Source organism: Podospora pseudocomata (assembly GCF_035222375.1).
Source record: "Podospora pseudocomata strain CBS 415.72m chromosome 1 map unlocalized CBS415.72m_1, whole genome shotgun sequence".
NCBI classification, from domain to species: domain Eukaryota; kingdom Fungi; phylum Ascomycota; class Sordariomycetes; order Sordariales; family Podosporaceae; genus Podospora; species Podospora pseudocomata.
This window is the reverse complement of record NW_026946363.1, coordinates 1927078-1947155: the sequence shown is the minus strand read 5'-3', so window position 1 is coordinate 1947155 and position 20078 is coordinate 1927078. Positions and strand designations below refer to the sequence as shown.

The window sequence follows — 20078 nt, the reverse complement described above, 5'->3', positions numbered from 1 at the left end:
TGAAGTGTCCTCCCACGTTCCATCAGCAGCTTTGCGACTGACTTTTTGCCGGGCTCAACTTGGGGTAAAACTGGGGTAACAGGGGGTTGCTGGTCTCTTCGCGAGAGGACCGACGAGCTCGGGGAATTCCACATTGAGCTGTTGTTTGGGCGGGGGGGGCAGGCTGCATGTGATGTGTGGACTGCCCGGATCCAGTGGCAACCGTCCAAGCCTCGGCAACCTCGCAAGTCAGGGACAGCGCAAGGCGTTCGAACCGGGACGTTATAGAAGCCACCCTCTGCCGCAACACCAGCTTCTCTTTGTTCTCCTTCTATCATTCAGTGTGCAGCTCTCTCTCATTCTTCTCTTCTTCAAGATACCCGTTTCTAGACAAACATAACCTGGGTAAGTTTGCCTGTACCTGTCCCTAGCTGTCTCGGCCTGCGTTTGGATATCGCTTCCAGTGGGGGTTTCACTGAGGCTAAGACTCGGCCTAACAGGATCCAGACCTCGGCTTACCACAGACGACGGACGACGCGCGAATCATTTAACAAACCACCTCCCTCGAACCCGTCTTCATTCCAAGCCGTTCTCCTCTGCAACAACTTTTTCCTTCATTCCATTATCGACTTTGCTCGGCATTTGCTTCTTTTCAGATACAATGGCGTCCAACACGGTAATTGTTGTCGGTGGCGGTCTGGCGGGTCTTTCGGCGGCGCACTCCATCTACCTCGCCGGTGGTAACGTCCACGTCCTCGACAAGCAGGGCTTTTTCGGTGGTAACTCCACCAAGGCCACCTCTGGCATCAACGGTGCCCTCACCCGCACCCAGGTTGATCTTGGGATCCAGGACTCCGTGAAGCAGTTCTACGACGACACACTCAAGTCTGCCCGTGACAAGGCCAGACCCGACCTTATCAAGGTCCTCACTTACAAGTCCGCTGCTGCCGTTGAGTGGCTCCAGGATGTCTTCAACCTTGACCTCACACTCGTTTCCCGTCTTGGGTAAGTCGCAACTACTTTCCGGCATTTCCGGTAGTAAGACAGCCTTGCTAACATGCTGTGATCAGTGGTCACTCTCAGCCCCGTACCCACCGTGGTCACGATGCCAAGTTTCCCGGCATGGCCATCACATACGCTCTGATGCAGAGACTCGAGGAGCTTGCCGAGACCGAGCCCCACCGTGTCAAGATCACCAAGAAGGCCCGCGTTGTTGACCTCATCAAGGAGGGCAACGTCATCAGCGGTGTCAAGGCTGAGCACGATGGCCAGACCCTCACCATCCACGGCCCCGTCGTCCTCGCTACCGGTGGTTATGCCGCCGATTTCGGTGAGGGCTCGCTCCTCCAGAAGCACAGACCCGACACCATGGGTCTTGCCACCACCAACGGCTCCCACGCTACCGGTGATGGTCAGAAGCTCGTCATGAAGATTGGCGGCAACGGCATCGACATGGACAAGGTTCAGGTCCACCCTACTGGTCTCGTCGACCCCAAGGACCCCGGCTCCAAGTGGAAGTTCTTGGCTGCTGAGGCTCTCCGTGGTGAGGGTGGTATCCTTCTCAACGGTGATGGTGACCGCTTCTGCGACGAGCTCGGCCACCGTGACTACGTCTCTGGCATGATCCACAAGGAGAAGGACAAGGGCAAGTACCCCGTCCGCCTTGTCCTCAACTCCAAGGCCTCCAAGGTCCTTGACTTCCACACTCGCCACTACTCTGGCCGTGGTCTCATGAAGAAGATCACCGGCAAAGAGCTCGCCAAGGAGATCGGCTGCACTCCCGAGCACCTCCAGAAGACCTTCCAGACCTACAACGCCATTGCCGAGGGCAAGCAGAAGGATCCCTGGGGCAAGAAGTTCTTCCACAACATGCCCCTCGACATCAACGATGACTTCCACGTCTCCCTGATGGAGCCCGTTCTCCACTTCACCATGGGTGGTATCGAGATCAACGACAAGGCCCAGGTTCTCAACAAGGAGGGCAAGCCCTTCGAGGGTCTCTTCGCCTGCGGTGAGCTTGCCGGTGGTGTCCACGGTGCCAACCGTCTTGGTGGTTCTTCCCTCCTTGGCTGCGTCGTCTACGGCCGTGTTGCCGGTGACTCTGCTGCCAACTACCACTTCCAGCAGGCTCTCAAGGGCAATGTTGGCGCTGCCCGTCTCGGCCAGATCGCCCTCCACATCGATCCTTCCACTCCCGGCAAGATCTCGGTCCAGTGGGGTGGTGAGCAGGCTGCTCTCCCTGCTCCCGGTGCTCAGACTGGTGCCCCTGCTGAGAAGGCTGCTGCTGCCCCCGCCAAGGCCGACCCCAAGGCTTTCACCATCCCCGACAAGGAGTTCACTCTTGAGGAGGTTGCCAAGCACAACAAGAAGGAGGATCTCTGGGTTGTTGTCAAGGGTGTCGTCATGGACCTCACCAACTGGCTCGATGACCACCCCGGTGGTCCCCAGGCTATCCTCAACTTCATGGGCCGCGATGCCACCGAGGAGTTCGAGATGCTCCACGACGACGAGGTCATTCCCAAGTACGCTCCTGGCCAAGTGATCGGTAGAGTCAAGGGCCAGAAGGTCACTCTTGAGATCTAAGTCACTTGAGCGATTTCACTACTGTGTTCTTTTTATTTTACCCGCATTTGCACGGCGCTCCTTGGGAATTGCAGCAAAGAGTTTCATGGACGGGGCTGGGCCGAGCCAAGAGAAGCGACGCCGATTAGGGAGCCCTGGCTAGGAAGAATAGATGTACCATTGTTTTAGTGGCGGTCATTTTTCTTGCTGCGAAGAGGAGCAAAGCATAACTCATACCAGCTTGATCTATTTGGTTATTGTTTTGTATTTTGGATTTTTTGGATCAAGTTCGCTGGTTTGTTGAGAGCAGGAACAACATGACTGCTACTGCTGCTGTACTGTATTGATAGCTTGGAATGATGCTGTTCCTTGAAAACTAGTAATGAGAAGATGAGATCACACCAATCATTGGACCAAATGCCCAAAAGTGAAATTCTTAGCTCTGAATCATCCGAGGGAAGTTGATGCAGCGCCGTGCCGCGGAACTGATCTGCTCGGGGGACCATTTCCGGGCCGAGGCCGGCTCCGGACCGGTTTAGGCGGCCGGCATAGGGCACCGGATGTCAGCCGGAAGTGGAAGAGAGACTTGGAGCCTTTTTCTCATGTAGTGCCCGGGCCGAATGGATTGAAGTGTTTTGCATAATGGAAACCTGGAAATCACGTAAACGATGTCTCAAATCGAGTGTCATAGAGCATGTCTTATCAGTATACAGCCCTAACCCTAGGGATTCCGCAGCTGACCTCAGCTGATCATCGTTGGGCCACTCCGGCCCGCCTCCCCAGCCTGCAAAGTGCCGTCAGTTCGCTGCCGCCTGCAACCTAGCTCAGCAACCACCCGCATCAAGAGCTTGACGCGCACGCTTTCAGAATCGACAAAACTTCCTCTCCCACCGCACATCCAGCTTCTTCTGTTACCAGCTTCACACAGGCCGTCCGCGACGCTGTCTATATACTACCATCTTTCATCGAAACCACCTACGCAACCCCACCTGTTGTTGGTTTCCAAGGTGTCCCTTGCGAGCGGCACCTTGCTTGTGATGCAATCATAGCTCCTGTCCCCCCCGAACTCGAAGCTCTCCACGTTGCGATAGCGTCTTTTGCACCTACAGACACCGTCAGGGGTGGGTAGTGGTTCAAGATGGCTTGGAACGTATGTCACGCCAGATACCTCAATCAATCACAATGATTGATCAGACAAAGCTCACAACCAGCTAGATCTTCAGAATAGCGGCCGACCTGTCGCACATAACAGCAAAATGCATCCTCATCTTCTCCATCCACCGTAACAGGAGCGCCGAAGGTTAGTTTTCTTCCCCTTCTCCCTCCCCCCCCCTTTCCCAACCATCTCTAACCTTTTTGTGTCTCAGGCGTCTCCCTCCTTACCCAGCTCTTCTACGCTCTCGTCTTCGTAACCCGCTACACGGACCTCTTCGTCGAAACCCACGCCTGGAACTACTTCTTCAAAGTCTTTTACCTCCTCTCCTCCTTCTACACCCTCGGCATCATGCGCTTCGTCTACCCCCGCACGCGCGAAAAGGAAATCGCCTGGAAGCTCGCCGGCCTCGTCTTTTCCGGATCCCTCGTCCTCTCCCCCTTCTTTATGCTCATCTTTGATAAGAAACGAGAGTGGGCTTTTACAGAATGGCTTTGGGTGTTCTCTCAGATCTTGGAGTCAGTCTGCGTTTTGCCGCAGCTGTTGCTGCTGCGGCAGACGACCGTCCCGACGGTGATCACCAGTTTTTACATTGTGTTCTTGGGGAGCTACAGGGGGTTGTATCTGCTGAACTGGTTCCTCAGGGAGCTGGACACGAATGGGCGGAAGCCGAACCCGATCAGTGTCATTTTTGGGATTGTCCAGACGGCGCTGTATGCGGATTTTGCGTGGGTGTACTGGACGAGGCAGAGGGTCAAGCTGAGGAATGGGGGGGTGGTGGATGCGGATGATTTGAGGAGGGGGTGGTTGTTGAGTAAGATTTTTGGGAGCGAGCACCTGAGGGGTGGGAGCAACGCGGTGGATGAGGATGAGTATGATGAGGAGAGCGCGCCTGCGCTTGGACCGGGGAGGCATGAGGTTGGGCGGGATGCCAGGCCGGGGAGGGCAAAGTGGGGGAGTAGGGGGATTAGCATTAGTGCTGATGAGGGGGTTTATGATGGGGAGAGTGGTGGGTCGAGGCAGGAGCAGGGTGTGACGAGTAGCAATAGTAGGGGAGGTTTTGCGGATGAGTCGGAGGATGATTTGGCTGGGGGGGCGGATCCGGATGCGAAGATGCAGGATCCGGATGATTTGGCGAGGGCGTTGAATGATGATGAGAGTGAGAGTGATGAGGAGGATAAGAACAAGAAACAGAAGGCGGCTCAGCAGAATGGAGGGCAGCCAAGCGGGATTAGGAATGGGGATGAGTGGGATGATGATTGATTTCTCGTCGGAGATAGGTTGGAAGGTTAGGGAATTGACAAGGAAGGAATGAATCGAAGGAGGGAAAGGAAGGATATGGCATTTGGTTCTATACTACCTACTACAGGCCGGAAAATCACTTTTCATCTTGGAAGGGCCTGTGCTTCGGGCGTTAATGGAGTTTTTTTTTGGTATAGTCAAACTTGTGGGTTTGTTTCAGAGTCTTCTGAGAGGACAGCGTGGTGGGATACAACAACTAAGCGGAGTAAATAGTGGTAGATAGCAATTTTGCTTCATGTCTACCACACAGACACATACACGCACACACATGCACCATAACTGACCACATAAAATTGTGATTTGACTATCCTAATTATGCAGCAACCCAGACAGACATATAACTAGATGCTGCGAGCCAAACCCAACTTACAAGACCAGACCTCTTCCAAAGCAAAACACCGTGAACCTTGATTGTAAACGCATACACTTTGCTCCCGTCCCCCTTTCCCATACAAACTACTCATCATCCCTCAACCGACTAACATTCCCCCCCGTCCTCTCCAAACTCCCCCTCAACAACCCCAACACATTCTTCCTCCTCCTCTCCCTCTCCCTCAGCACCTTCTTCTCCTCCTCACTAAACTGGCTCAACTTCTTCCTCGGACTAGGCCCCACCCCACCACCGCCGCCAGGTCCAACACTTCCCATCCTAACCGACGCCCCAAAAGGCGACTCCCCCCTGCCGGGGCTCATCAACAACGACCTCCTATTATTCGGCGTCGGCGTGGCCGGCCCTCCTCCACCAACAAACGGACTCCCCTCCCTGCTCCTCGCCGGAGTCCCCAACCTCAACCTCCTCATCTGGTTCTCCAAAACATCAATATCCCCGCTCCTCTTCTCCGCCATGCTGGTCATCTTTTGAATCGTTCTCAAGATGGCATCCACCGTAGGAACAGGTGCTCTACCGCTCGCACCCCCTGCAGAAGCAATCTTTGCCTTGAGCAGCGTCAATGCCTCTTCTGCTTCCGCCAACAGCCCCGAAAACGTCGCGAAGGATCGTCTGAGCTCATTCTGCTGCGCGGCCTGCTCCGCACTAAGAGGTAAAGATTTGGCAACATTCACCTGGTCGGGATCGACATGCGCCATGATGATCTTGCGCATGTCTTCTTCTTTGGCGCGGAGCTTGGTCAGGTCCCGCATCAGGCCAGAAATCTCATCTTCGACACGGTCAATCTCTTGAATGCGGCCCTCTTCCAGGCGACGGGAGAGTTGGTTGTCGATTATTTTACCGAGATCTTCAGCTTCGACAATGACCCAGTCATCGAGGTGTTCGAGATCGTCCTGGTCGCGGCCGTCCTCCTTGCGGAGGGTGGTATGGCCGAGGATGAAAGACTGGAGCGCTCGGGAGTTGAGGCCCAGGCGATCAATCATGCGGTTGATATCCCGCCAGAGAGCCTCGCACGCAGCTGGGATCTCGTTCTCTCCGCGCTTCTCAATTTCCTTGAGCCTTGTGTCCGTCGCCAAGAACTCGTCAATCTGCAGAGTAGGCTCAATTTTGGAGCGGAGAAGTTGCTGGATGCCCTCGTCTTCCGGATCCACGAGGGCTTGCTTGGCTTCTTCTTCTCGCTTGGCCGCGAGCCTCATCTGGGCTTTGATGTTAGGGTCGACCTCCTGTGGCCGCGCCCGGCTAGCTGGAGCAGAACCGAACGGGCTGGTAGCCGGGGGTGCTGAGCGACGTCCCAAGAGATCCGACGCAACACCTGGCGCAAAGGACCGAGGAGTGTCGGGGGGACCAGGCCGGAGAAGGCTCGCCCGAGGTGGACCTCGCATCGGACTCGGCGATCGAGGGCTTGTCGGCACCGGCTTGGGGAACGACGGGGCGTTCCTCGTGTTGATCTCGCCAAAAAGCGGGCGACCTTGGTTGGCCTCGGATCTTGAAATGGTCGAGAACGCACTTCCAGTCATGCCACCATCAAAAGACCCATGGGGAGTGATGCCAGGAGTGTGACTCTCAAACCCGCCAGTTGTCGGGCTGAACTCCTTAGTCACATCAACGCCGCTGCCTTCCGATTCTTCCTCATCGTACTCTTCCTCTTCTTCATCAACCTCACCTTCCTCAAGTTCGTGAGTCTGATCTTCCGCGTCACATTCTGATAGTTCACTCCCGTCGGGGCTTTCTGGCACAGCAGGGACATCCGGAAGTTTGGTGGCAGGCTTGCCGATAAAGTCAGGCGGCAAGGGGGCCTCCTCAGGGGTAGGTGGTTTGGCATCGTAGACCTCAGGCTTCGGTTTGGTCGAAAGCAGGTTGGGGGGCATCCGCCCAGTATCGCTTTCACTGAATCCTGGTGACTTGGATGTTTCCTTCGAGGGGGGGCCTGGTTTCATGAAATCCGGAGGGAGTGGCGCCTCCTCTGCTTTCACAGGAGCTTTGGTATCTGCTTCTTGTGAGTTGTTTGATCCTGAAGATGAAGAGCTAAAAGAGAAGTCGGCCTTACTAGTTGCATCCGGCGGCAGAGGGGCCGCCGGAACACTCTTAACATTCTCTTTATCGCTTTCCTCTTGCTTGATCTTTGGTGCTCCGAAAGGATTTTCCGCAGGCTTTGGTGACCCAAATACATTTGCCGCGGCAGGTGTCGGTGTGCCAAAGGGATTAGCAGCAGGCTTCGGTTGACCAAAGAGGTCAGTTTCCGGCTTTGGCTTAAAAAGCCCCGACGAAGCAGGTCCTGGAGTTCCAAAGATACTAGATGTGGGAGCTGAGGCCTTCGGGGCAAATAGGGTCGTTTTGGCAGCTTCGGCGCCAGCAGTTTGGAAGCCGAACTTCGAGGGGGCCGGTGTCGATGTTGGCGTAGTAGATCCGAGGTCACCAAATACAGACTTGGGCTTCTCCTCGGGCGCTGGCGTTACTCTATCCATATCCTCATCCTTGGAAGCTGGGGCTTCCAAGGCAGAGCTGAACCCACTTCCAAACATGGAGCTGCCTTCTGGCTTTTTAGTTTCAAAGGCACTAGCAGCACTTGAGGTATCAGCCTTGAATGTACTTCCCAATACAAAAGGAGAAGCCCCAAAAGCGGGTCTGTCCGTCTTCGCAGCCGGCGGAGGGAATGCTGTAGGTGTATCCATTGAGACTTCAGGGGCGGGGGCAGAGCCAGCAGGCTTTGATCCGAAGATGCTGGATCCGGAAGAAGCACCGCCCAGAGACCCAAAGCCACCCTTACTGGCAAAACTGGCAAAACCACCAGCTGGTGGAGCAGCACCGCTACCGAACACCTTACTGGCGGCGGCTGCCGAGCTGCCTAAACCTGACTGTCCAAAGGCAGGTGCTGCAGAAGCAGTTGTTCCCGTGGCCCATGGAGAAGGCTTAGCTGCCCCCAATCCTAGTGAACTCTGGCCGAACGCAGGGGCCGATGGCTGGCCAAAAGCAGGGGCACCAAACGCAGGTACAGCAGCAGCTGGTTTACTACCGAACGCGCTGGAACCAAACGCTGGGGCAGCAGATGTACCTGATGCGGTAGCCCAGGGTGAAGCCTTGGCTCCCAAAGCAGAGGAACCACCGAATGCCGCGGGAGAGGACGGTATCCCGAAAGCTGGAGCAGGAGAGGGTTCGCCAAAGGCAGAGACTCCAGGGCTGGCAAGGGCAGAGGACCCAAAAGCAGAAGCTCCAGAGCTAGCAACAGCAGGAGACCCAAAGGCAGAGACGCCAGAGCTAGCTGGGGCCGCTGGTGTGATTGCCTGAGCGGCGGACCCTCCTACGATGCCCGGATACGTTGTCCCGGCCCGAATAGATTCGTTATAGACAACCCACCAGGACACAAGCACGCCTTCATTATTGAGCACCCACAGGCCAGGGAGAGGCCCGGGAGAGTTCTCGATTTCGTCCGTCGGGATGGGCTTGTAAACCTTTTCCTTGCTGGACAGGTCGAGCGTCGCTCCGATAGGAAACGTATCGGTCAGGTCCTCGCCCATAGGGAGCTGAGCACGCTTAGAATCGTCAGCAAACTCAGTTGTTGTGAACACATTTGTGATCTTGTCCGCATCCTTGTCCTGTGTCAAGGGGGTCTTGGAGCGTGTCAATAAACCAATGCCTTCATTGGCCGTTGACGCAACCAGCAAACACTCGTCGAGATTTGGGGGGAAATCCTTCAGCCTGAGGATAGTGTGGTGTGGTGTCTTGTCGGCCACAAAAGGCTCTACCGGGTCAGTGATCTTCTGATAGGTGAACGTAGGTGTTCCTCCTGGTGGTTGATGGCGGGTGATTAGGTTGAAAACAGATGGATCTTGACCATTTGTCTGGTTGTAAACAGCAAGGAACACGTGGTTCTCAATCCAGGCCAACGAGGCGACATGGTAATCTCCAACACTGGGGGACTTTGGAATATGTGCCTTTTCCACACCTTCGGGTGTCATTTGGTAGATGGAGCCGTCAGCTACACCAGCAACCAGCTGTTTTCCCTTGGTGCTCCATGAGACACAGCTGACTTGCGAACGAAGTACTGGCCCATTCGCGCCCGATACAAGCTTCTTCTCCGCAAGGTTCGCCATCAAGAGGTTGCCTTTGTCCGTCACGATGGCGACGAAGTGCGAGAGATCCGGGGAAGGATTTGGAACCAGAGCCCTGAGAGATTCCGAATTTGTAGGTATTTCGAAGGCGGATTGCGTGCCGCCTTGTGTAAGCGTGTCGGTATTGTAGACAGCAAGACCACCGCCCGACTCGGCGGAAAGAATGAGGAATTGTTCATCCACGGTGAAGGCTAACTGTGAGATCCTGATGCCAAGCGGCACCTTGGCCTGGGGTGTGAACGGTCGGACGTCGCTATCGCCATTCTTAGGGGCCTCGAACGCTTTCCGTACAGACTCAGTTGTGGCGATGTGTACCGCATCCGGGCTGGCCGCAGCAACCAGACCCTTTCGAGGGGCAATGCTAAGAAGGGATGCCGTTGGGGCTGGAGCAGGCTGCCATTTTGAGGTCAACTGAACCTTTGAATCGCCGGCGAGAGAGAGAAATCCAAGACCCTGTATATACAAATTAGCGCTCCACTCTGATATGAGCTCAACCACCTGTCACCGTGCACCTATCTCACCTCTGTCTGGATAACCTCGAGATCGCTTCCTTGCGACAACCCCCCAACCCCGCCAGCGGAAGGTGCGCCCATCATGGCATTGCTCGCGTTTCCAAAACCGAAAGCCATAGTTGTAGCTGCGATGCGGCCGGCCTTAGACAGCGGACCTGAGCTCAGAGTCTAGCGTGATTCATCAGCGGGCAAGGTGTCCCGGGGCTCGAGAGCGAATCCAGCCAAAGCGGTATCGCGATCGGGCAGCGAGTCCGAGAAGTCGTCGAGCAAAAGGGATTGGTAGTATTGAAATAGCAATAGTTTGTGCGTGTCCCCCTAATTATGGGTGTCGTTTCGATCGGGAATAGTTGTTGGTTGGCAGTAACAATGTTGCCAGGAGGGGGTTGGGACTGCAGTTTCTTTGTGCAAGTCGAAAGTCAACACCAGCTCAAAGAAATGGTGAACGACGCGCCAATGAGCGATTGACCCACGATTTTTCTGCCTGCCGTGCCTGCCATGCCAACCCGAGAGCACACCCCTGTCACTCAAGAGTGCCTTCCCCCTCTTGGTTAGCGCTTGTCACGTGTGGGGAGAGCTTGGGCCAGCCTCCAGGTCCCGCTGTGGAGTCAGGCAGCACCCTGTAGCGCGCGTCAGTCCAAGCTTGACGACCACTGTATCGCCCGCCTGAACGCCCGCCAACATCCTGCTCGGGAAAGCTGCGGTAGCAACCTTCTACAGCTTCAAGACTCCATCATCCACGACTGAGACAGCTACAGGCCCAGACGTCTGACCATATCAAGTCACCCGTAGCATCCTCGATCCACAATCCCGCATTCAAGAGTTGCGGCTGCCAGCCAAGGCGTTACGATTCCATCTTTGTCATCAGCTCTTCAACGGCCTCGATCAAGAGCCCCCTTCCCACGAACATACCCCCCCAGCCGAGCTTGGACACTTAGAACCGACGATATTCAACCACAAACCAACCACACACCATGCCTGGTTTCGATTTCTCAAATTACAACCGCAATGCGGCTCTCCACGCCCGCGGCGTGCCCCTCCCCAAGGCGACCAGCACAGGTACCACCATTGTGGGATGTATATATGATGGTGGTGTAGTGGTATGCCGTCCCCCCCCTCGAATTTAACCCCCATCCCATAATATCTAACCCTCTCCGCTCCAGATCGCCGCCGATACCCGTGCCACCTCAGGCCCCATTGTCGCCGACAAGAACTGCGAAAAGCTCCATTACATCTCCCCTAACATCTGGTGCGCCGGTGCCGGTACCGCCGCCGACACCGAGTTCACCACCGCCCTCATCTCCTCCCAGCTCGAGCTCCATTCCCTCTCCACCGGCCGCAAGCCCCGCGTGGTAACCGTCATGACCATGCTCAAGCAGCACCTCTTCCGCTACCAAGGACACATCGGCGCCTACCTCGTCGTCGCCGGCGTCGACCCCACTGGCACCCACCTCTTCACCGTCCACGCCCACGGCTCCACCGACAAGCTGCCCTACGTGACCATGGGTTCCGGCTCCCTCGCCGCCATGTCCGTCTTTGAGACGCAGTGGAAGGCCAAGCTGACCCAGGATGAGGCTGTGAAGCTCTGCGCGGACGCTATCGAGGCTGGTATCTGGAACGATTTGGGTTCTGGTAGCAACGTGGATGTGGCAATCATCACGCCGGAGAAGACAATTCTCAAGAGGAACTACATCAAGCCAAACGAGAGGACGCAGAAGCTCAAGAGCTATGTGTTCCCAACGGGTACCACGGCGGTGCTGAACGAGAAGATCACGATCAGGAAGCAGGATATTGGGAACTTTGTCAGTATCACGGACTTGACGGAGGCGGAGGCTGGCGATAAGATGGAGGTTGACACATAGGTGCTGGGATGAGGCGTGGGTCATGTGATATTAGTATTGATGTGTTGAAATTGAGAGCAGGCGTGGGCAAAGAACTAATAGAGCTCAAGTCGAATCATTAATTTCGGACGTATTTGGTGTGCTATACCGATATTGTCGGTCAAACCGTGCCCTGAAAGATAATGAAATCGATAGGCCTTAATAAATAGTTGATAGGTCTTGATAGATTGTTAAAAGGCCTCTTAACATAGTGAAAAGGCCTTGAAAGACAGTTCAAAGGCGTGCTGATCATATTTCAAGCTCTTGATACCGAGATGGATATCACACTCAAATCCACACATGAATCACCAGAAAGTCAACATCTTCCAGAAATCCTCGATTCTGTCAAACCCCCAAGGTCTTTTCGAGGTCCGTCTCATCTCCCACCTCCCTCGCTTCCACCCCACCTCTAAATAAGTATCTTACCTAACACCACCTTCAACTAAATAGGTAACATACATAGCTCGCAGATATCTACAAAAAGCTTTCTTGCTGATCAACAACAACAGCAGCAGCAAATATATCTACACAACAACAACAACAACCAAACCAACCATCGAGAAAAACTACGATTAGATTTTTAAAAACTTCCTACCCGCCCTCCCCCCCCTCCTCCCATCTTTGCCCTCCTACTCTTCACTCCTCGCTAAATCCAGTCCTCCCCTCTTTCTCTGCCCACCAAAAAAAAGAAAGAAAAAACCCCAAGCATAATACCAAACCAAAATAGATAACCTTGAAAAGAAGAAACCAAACAAACACAAAAAAGAAGTACAAAAAGAAGATCCTCTCAATATCCGACTTTTGGAGATCAACAGGAAGAAAATTGAAAAAAAAAACGAATCCCTAGAAAAGCCCCCCTTACCCATCACACCTTGCTCTTTTTGCACCTGCCCACCGCAACGAATTTGTAAAAGGAAAAAATGCAACGCCCACAATATGTTGCAAGTTTCCCCTATACCAAAACACAAAAAAAAAAAAAACTCCACAAAAAGCAAAAAAGTAACAAAAAAGGCTGATGGGGGTATGAGTGATGATGATGACGATAGATGATGACTGAAAAAAAAAACTGTCTAACAAAGAAAAAATAACCCCCAAGAAAAAATGCAAAGTGTTGAGAAAAAGATGCCCTCCTTTATAGGTAGGGGAGTTGTCGTTGGTCGTCGGGTTATGCTGGTTTGAAGAGTAATGTTTGTTGGCATGGCATGGCGAGCAAAGAGATCAATGCGTCTTTCTGCTAAAGATGCTCTTTCTAGATTTCGACTTTGCCCGGTCCTTCTTGTCCTTTTCAGGGTCGTCGGCATATTTTGGCTTGTGAATCCTGTGCCAATGTTAAAAGATTTTCTTGCCAGAGAATACATGACAGAAACATACCAGCTATTGCCCACCATGCTCATTCCCTTCGACTCGGCCTCCCGATAGAGTTTGGCACTCTTTTTCAGGTTCTTCTTGCAGCCAATGCCTTGAGCATAGCAGAACCCGGCCTCCGCAAGCGCATCGACATCTCCCCAAGCTACACGGATATCTGTCAGCACCGAATACCGAATCATTGTAGTAAGGAAGAATCATACCGCCAGCAGTTTCAAAACACTTCAACGCCAACACCTTATCCTGCTCAATCCCCCACCCGTTCATATGACTGACACCCAGTTCATATATACTGAGCGCCAACTGAGCACGGTGTGTCTTCCGCTCGTTCACATCCACATGCTTGCCCTCCTTGGCATGCTCCTCGTCCTCCTTGATTTCCAGATTCGCCGAATCCATGGCTTTCCGAAGCCACTCCACTCCCTCACGAGGGTTCGGTCGCATGCCCCAGCCGTGACGACAAGCCAAAGCATATAGCAGCATGCCAGTAGGGTGACCCTGCTTGGCTGCGTGCCGTAAATGCCACGCTGACTCTGGCAGCGAACCTTCCTGGTGAAGAGCAATGGCCTTGTTAACGTGTTCTTCCGCAGTGAGATCGGCCATCGTTGGTGGGTTAGCCGGTGTGGCAGGTCCAGGCTTGATTGTGCTTGCCGAATCGCTTGTGTTGTTCGACATTATCGATCTCCCCGCAGCAGCATCGTGTAGATGGGCAAAGGGAGCACGGCCTCGTTGCGATTCTCCAGACACACGGGTACTCTCTGTCGATGGTCTGCCCAGAGGTGGGAATGGCTCTGGTCCCGATCTAAAAATCTCAGTGCTGAGCTTACTACGCTCGTGTGACGGCCGAGTGTTAGCTTCAGGAGGATTCGGTGGCCCGGTTGAACTTGTTGGCCTGCTTGCCGGCCTGCTAGGTGGGGATGGTGGTGGTTGTCCATGGTTTTCAACAGGATGTTCCCATGAAAATCTCGCGGGGGCCTTCATGTCCGGCAGGACAACCGAGTTCCTTTGCAAAGCCTTACCCCGCGGCAGCACAAATACGTCTTCTTTGGGCGTAGACTCGGTGAGTGCCTCGCTGCTCATACTGATGGGCGTATGGGCTGCATCATCGGTCGTGAGCATGAACGAAGCATGACTATCAGATGATGCTTGCCGTGCTGGTGGATCCAGACTTGGTGTCCCAGCTCTGCTGAGTGGTCTAGAGAAATTGAACGACGGGCGCGGCAAAGCAGAAATATCCGAGCTGATGGAAGGTGATCGCTGGTATGGGGCAAACCCAGGCGACAAAACAGCGCTGCTGGTAGAAAACTTGCGAGACCCCTGAGAATGAAATGATGTGCTCATCGGGGTGCTGAATCCTTCATCGTCGGCCGAACTGTCATGAGAGGACATCAAACTCGAAGAGCGCTTAGTGAATAGAGGCCGAGGAGGAACAAGCCCCCCGGCTTCATGGGAGGTTGTCTTGGATATTCTTTCGGGGGAGCTAGTAATCGAGCGAGTAGGTGTCGATGCTGGGAGAGGTATACTCTCCTGCGTTACCGTCCTCGTCAGTTGGGCAGGGGGAGCAGCAGTATCCATTGGGCCTGGTGAATGTTCCCTTCGAGCTCCGACCCCGAACAAGCTCTCGCGGTCCTGTTCCTGCTCCTGATCTGCCTCCTTCTGTGAGTCAAAGGTTGGCGGCAGTTTTGGTACCGGGACATTCTGCTCAGGCGTAGGTGGTATATGGCTCATTCGGGGATGCACTGATACAGGCCGGTTGTTGATATCAGTTTCCACCTCTGTTCTAAATCCAGAGCCTGCGCTGTGCTGCGCAGCGAATTCTTCCTCGGAAGCAGAATCGTGGGACATGGATCGAAAATACTCCGACCTTCCCTGCATGATCAACGGGCTTTCAGTAGTCAACGGTGGCAATCGACTCATGCGTCGCCCAGACTTTTGACTTTCCTGCAGCTGCTTTGCCAGCAGACGGCTTTGTAGCGCGAAGGCATCGAGAGGTGATAGTTCCGGCGGTGCTTCGCCCGCAACATGGAGACGAGGGGATCGTAGCGGGCGTCCAACGGAAGCGGAGGATTTCGACCTCACGTCGATAAAGTCAGGTCGGTTCGCCATGGTGCCGTTCGCGATGCAAAATATTTCCTACGATGATTCATACGTTGTTGTAGTGTTTGCTTCGAAATATCTACTGGGTCGATGCGTGGCGGTCCAGTGAGGGGGTTCCTCCTCAACCGCAACCCTCCGCTGAGACCTGGGGTTTGAAGATCGGTCCTGGGCAAGACGTCAGGGGCAACGGCGTCGACGGGATACCGAAACGTCGAGCTAAAGGCGCATAAACTATGAGGTCAACTCTGGCCGACTCGGACCACCCAACCGGCAAACGAAGTGTGGCGTGCGACTCGAACCATGCGGGATCGACCTAAAAGATGCGCGAGTATTTGGTGGCTTGGAGAAGGGTGAACCGCGATCGGGAAGATTGTCGGCTCGCGTAAAAAGAGGCAGCGTCAAATGTAAAGATGCGGGTGAGCCAGCGGTAACTCGAGGTGCTGATGCCTCTCTCGAAACAACATCAAGATTTTTGAGGGGTGCGGCGGGTGAGGGCTGTCGTTTCAAGGTCCAAGCCGGTATCGTCGCGGGGATGGGCGGCGCATTCAGAGACAGGAACTGCGGGCGGGTGAGCAGCCGATAAAAGAGCCACACAGGTTGTGGTAAGTAAGGTAGTAAGGTGGTAGAAAAGGAGAAAAAGCAACGGGCAAGTCGCGAATGGCGGCAACGAACGGACGGGTTAGAACGAGCGTGAGAATTGGAAACGAGAGTAGGTAAGGTAGGTAGGCGGCAAATAGATAGGTCAGGTCGTTCGTCCTGGGGTCTCACAACACCACAAGTTGGAGGAGGATGATTGTGAGAACAGAAAGAAGCGTCACGTTGCGTTCGCAGGCCAGGCCGAGGAAGGGGGATGGCCAGGGGAATGAACGGGGAAGCGGGTCCCTAACGGAAAGCCAACCTGCGAAGCCAGCGCCCACATGAATTTGCTTCTGGCCCCCATGCCATTTTGGGAAAAGCGTGTGCAAATGGTTCCAATTATGGCTGGGCTAGCACTGAAGCAGCTAGACGGTGTGCGGGTGTCCCTGGGCTCAGACGGCAACAGCGTAACGGTGCTGCGATGCGATAGCGCCCAGGGCACTCCCTAGGTGGCCCAAGAGAGAGCAAAAAACATGGGGTGCAGACTGCACTTTTCCCCTTTTCTAGAACTAATATTTGTCCTCAAGAGACCACAATGCATGCCCCTTCCAACTACAAAGCCCCTCACCGGTCTGTCCGTAGAGGTTGCGCCATGGAGGCGTCACACAAGGACTCCGCCTCGACGTGAGTGCCGAACCTGAATATGCAGTTGGCCATCAGTTGCAACGACGTCAACGGGTCATCTATGGATCTGTGTTGAAGGCAAGAAGTAACGCGGTGCTATCTTCCAGACTCTAAGAATACCCCGAGACCCAGAGGCCCCTCCGCGGATATTGCACCGAATTTCATGTTCATCTGAACGGGCCCCCGGATTGCCATTTGAGACGAATTGCATTGGATCCGTTTGGGGCCGCGACGGTCGGTGCCGCAGGATATGGACCCTTTGCATGCAATGCACCACGAAGGCACAAGCAGGGACTGCGCCTGCTCTCGTGCCACAAAACATGTCGGGATCGCAGATTCAAACTCTGAATCCATCTCTACCTTATCATCTCTTCTCTCACTAGAAGCTCAACAATTCCTTCCATGACAAGGCCTCCTCCAGGGGCCGTGGAAAACAAATTGTAGATCCATCGATCACTTTGACAAGCTTTTTCGAACAGGACTTCCACGGCTTGCCGAGATGGTCTGGGTCCGCCCGGGGCTCGTTCCGTGGGTCTTGATCTGAGCTAGCGTCCAATGATTTACTCCATTGAAATTCTTGAGAGTCTGGCCCTCTGCATCTCTCGCTGCATATGCCAATGTGGTGTTAGTTACGCAGTATTATTGTTGATTATTCTTGCCTCTTCCGAAAGACGGTGGCATCCCAAACACAAGAAAAACTGCTGAGCCCGGCTCCTGCAGTCGAACTAATAATCAGATGGCACAGAGGGTGGGCAAAGAGGAAAACCTCGAATTGCGTGTGGTCCACACCAAAAATTACCTAATAAGGACGAGACACCCCTGACCAACCAATCATATATCCATCCCACCCTGACGTCTCAAGAGTTGAGTTCACGGAGACCTCGCCTAACCTGGAAACAGGAACCTCCCTTCCAGTTCCTTGGATCTTGTACATAAAAAAAAGAAAGAAGAGTATTATCTGAACAGGGATTCTCCACGATCACCAGTTACACATCAACCTCGCACCGCAGCAGTTCACAGCAGGTACACCGGCCGGCCGCCCAAAAAGCGACCGACAGCGATTCCGTGACCTGCGACCTGCATGCATAAGTGCGAATCGAGACTTGGGAAAGCGGCAAGTCATTTGGTGGCTTTTGAGAAGAACCGTTCGTCTTGAATCATCTGAGCAATGGGGGCATTGACCAATGAAGTACGCCCGTCTCTTATTTGATATATGCCTCGAAACATCAAGTCAAGCATGTGCCAACTACAACTTGTTGACTACCTTCACCATATTCCCCCTTCGTATAGCCCAACTCCGATCCCACTAACAACAACACAGACACAACCCGTTTCTCCAAAGTAGAAGTTTCACGCCACATCCGTGTTCACCTTGCTTCTCGAGTCAAGCCCACCTGTCTGTCCCACGCGACCGGTCGCCATCTCCCCCCCTCATCCCTTGCCTCCTCCCTTTTTTTTCTGATATGTCTCTCTTTCAGCCTCTTGATCGTGGCAATTGTAACAATTAAACAGAACAATGACACGAAAAATCCAGCTCGGTCAGCTCGGGAACCGGTGACATCAGAGATACGCGACGGTGAGTGTTGCGGGGACTGTAGAGTTCTGGGGGAAAGTTAGTAATCAAGAGAAAGGTGTGCAGATTCAAGTTCCATGACGAGCGTATGTTTTGAAGGCAGACAATAGTCAGACCCAGAAGCTGCTCACTCAGGTGTATCATGTTCCAATAAGACCATGCTCGCACCAACTGGTGTGCGTAGCGGGACAAGGAACGAGCAACAAAGTTATGCGTATATTTGAAAATACAACAATTCTGCTATCTTGGTTTGTTGACCCAGTACCCACACACAATCTTGGAGAAAACACTTCTCAAGGCGTCACCACAAGCACAGCGACGCACCGCGGCACCTCGAATATCACATCCTCGGGTCCACCGTTGACCCAGCTGTCTCTTTCTGAGATCCTCGTGAACAAAATTTCCCCGATGAGTGGACCGTAGCTGTCTGCCTCCATGTAGGTATGCTCGCAGTCATAAAAGACAGCGCCCTTCGCCCAGCCGCCAGTTTCGTATGTGCAATCCGGCCATGAAGGTGAGTTTCGGCCACCTCGGCGGCGATACTGGGCACCACCACGCCCACGGTCAATGAGCCAGATAAACGGGTGTTCGTCCATTTCATCGTTGCCGTTGGTGATATACTAGTCGACGACCAACTTGTGGCAATAGTCGATGGCCGGAACAGAAAATCTCGGGGCGACCCATCCGCTGGTTTACCAACCATGGTGTCAAGGATTGGATACTGGTCGCCCTGCACGCAAATGTCATTCCAGGCCGGATCAACCTCGATCGTGATGTTGCTCGGCCACAGCCCATATCCTCCATACACTTGTGGGAAAAAGCTAGAAGGGCATACTAGACGATCCATGTACTCGATCCCCTCCGAGTCCCCAAGCCAAAAATCGTCGAAAAGAAGAGCCGTCGACTGGACATCGAGCCAAAACAGATCCCTTAGCGCAATGACTAAAAGGGGGGCCGTCTCCGTTACGGCTGAGCTGGGGAGATTTCGTTGGCAGTGGATGATTGGTGACGCTGATGTGTAAACATAATGACTCTCGTACACTTCCTTTACCAGCTCAGAGGCACTCTCTAGGTCATAGCCGTCATTTTCTTGTAGCCGTATATTCTCCAACATATCGGTTTCGACTCGAGTTCTCCACTCCTACAGCGCAACACGCTTCGACTCGGCACATGCCTCCCATAACCGGCGTCCTAAATGTATGCCGGGCTATTGTTTCCATCCCACGAGTAGGTTTTTGCCTGAGAATCTGTTCCAGTGATGTCTTGAGGAGCGCAAATCTTGTATAGTTGCTCTCTATTAGTCTCGCGGGTGGTGATACGTGGGTCGTGGTATATCAAGTCGCAGGTTCTGTGAAGCGTCTCGGAGACGGCCCCCACGTCGTAGATAGGAAATCGATGCGCGGCCGGGGCCTTTGGCCGGATGGCCATCTTCCATACCATCTGACGCAGTTCCTGGGGAAAAGAAGGAAGGCGATGAAAAGTTGTAAGTTGGTGAGGTGAGGCTGACATATCGTTGTGTGTTTCTTGGTCAGTGGATGGCTAAGATCTGCAGGCTCGGCTTTTTCGAGGTGCCTTTATCGCTCAACCACTGGTCCGAGGTCTTGCTTTTGTCAACCCCTTTTGTATTGTCGCCTTCTTTCGTATGTTTGCGTTGCTCTTTCTCGTGGGCAGAATACATCCACAGAGAGAGAACCGAGTCCAGCTCATCCGAGTATGCCGTCCAGTGTCCGGCTTTCCATGAAAGACGAAAGTAAACAGGTTCACCGCTGACAGTAAGTGACCACCACATGTCTCCTGAATCTATGGGCCCATGACTGAAAAGGGTGTCCATTGTAAATTCGATGGCTCGCGCGAGTGAAATTGCTTCCGCTGACGCAACCCCAGCCTACCCAGCAAGTTTA

At 53.8% G+C, this 20078-nt stretch overlaps 6 protein-coding genes across 6 annotated transcripts; 4 read left to right on the top strand and 2 right to left on the bottom strand.

Annotated features, from left to right (window-relative positions):
- Positions 1-214: 214 nt before the first annotated feature.
- OSM2 (Osmotic growth protein) lies at positions 215-2562 on the top strand (the record flags this gene model as incomplete). The annotated part of the gene is made up of 3 exons (XM_062885241.1): positions 215-384; positions 480-984; positions 1050-2562. The coding sequence occupies exons 2-3, from the start codon at positions 641-643 to the stop codon at positions 2560-2562; spliced, it is 1857 nt and encodes a 618-aa protein (XP_062748191.1). The 5' UTR covers positions 215-384; positions 480-640.
- Positions 2563-3345: 783 nt separating this feature from the next.
- On the top strand, positions 3346-5271 carry QC762_108260 (uncharacterized protein). The gene is made up of 3 exons (XM_062885240.1): positions 3346-3691; positions 3757-3841; positions 3909-5271. The coding sequence occupies exons 1-3, from the start codon at positions 3680-3682 to the stop codon at positions 4955-4957; spliced, it is 1146 nt and encodes a 381-aa protein (XP_062748190.1). The 5' UTR covers positions 3346-3679; the 3' UTR covers positions 4958-5271.
- Positions 5272-5273: 2 nt separating this feature from the next.
- On the bottom strand, positions 5274-10481 carry QC762_108250 (uncharacterized protein). The gene is made up of 3 exons (XM_062885239.1): positions 10015-10481; positions 7432-9946; positions 5274-7371 (listed from the first exon to the last, which is right to left on the bottom strand). The coding sequence occupies exons 1-3, from the start codon at positions 10120-10122 to the stop codon at positions 5453-5455; spliced, it is 4542 nt and encodes a 1513-aa protein (XP_062748189.1). The 5' UTR covers positions 10123-10481; the 3' UTR covers positions 5274-5452.
- A 158-nt stretch (positions 10482-10639) lies between these two features.
- On the top strand, positions 10640-11986 carry PUP1 (proteasome core particle subunit beta 2). The gene is made up of 2 exons (XM_062885238.1): positions 10640-11102; positions 11166-11986. The coding sequence occupies exons 1-2, from the start codon at positions 10977-10979 to the stop codon at positions 11862-11864; spliced, it is 825 nt and encodes a 274-aa protein (XP_062748188.1). The 5' UTR covers positions 10640-10976; the 3' UTR covers positions 11865-11986.
- A 136-nt stretch (positions 11987-12122) lies between these two features.
- QC762_108230 (uncharacterized protein) lies at positions 12123-16429 on the bottom strand. The gene is made up of 3 exons (XM_062885237.1): positions 13451-16429; positions 13254-13392; positions 12123-13200 (listed from the first exon to the last, which is right to left on the bottom strand). The coding sequence occupies exons 1-3, from the start codon at positions 15351-15353 to the stop codon at positions 13101-13103; spliced, it is 2142 nt and encodes a 713-aa protein (XP_062748187.1). The 5' UTR covers positions 15354-16429; the 3' UTR covers positions 12123-13100.
- Positions 16430-17611: 1182 nt separating this feature from the next.
- On the top strand, positions 17612-18452 carry QC762_108225 (uncharacterized protein). The gene is made up of 2 exons (XM_062885236.1): positions 17612-17793; positions 18117-18452. Exons 1-2 carry the CDS (start codon positions 17773-17775, stop codon positions 18219-18221), a joined length of 126 nt encoding a protein of 41 aa, XP_062748186.1. The 5' UTR covers positions 17612-17772; the 3' UTR covers positions 18222-18452.
- The last annotated feature ends 1626 nt before the right edge of the window (positions 18453-20078 follow it).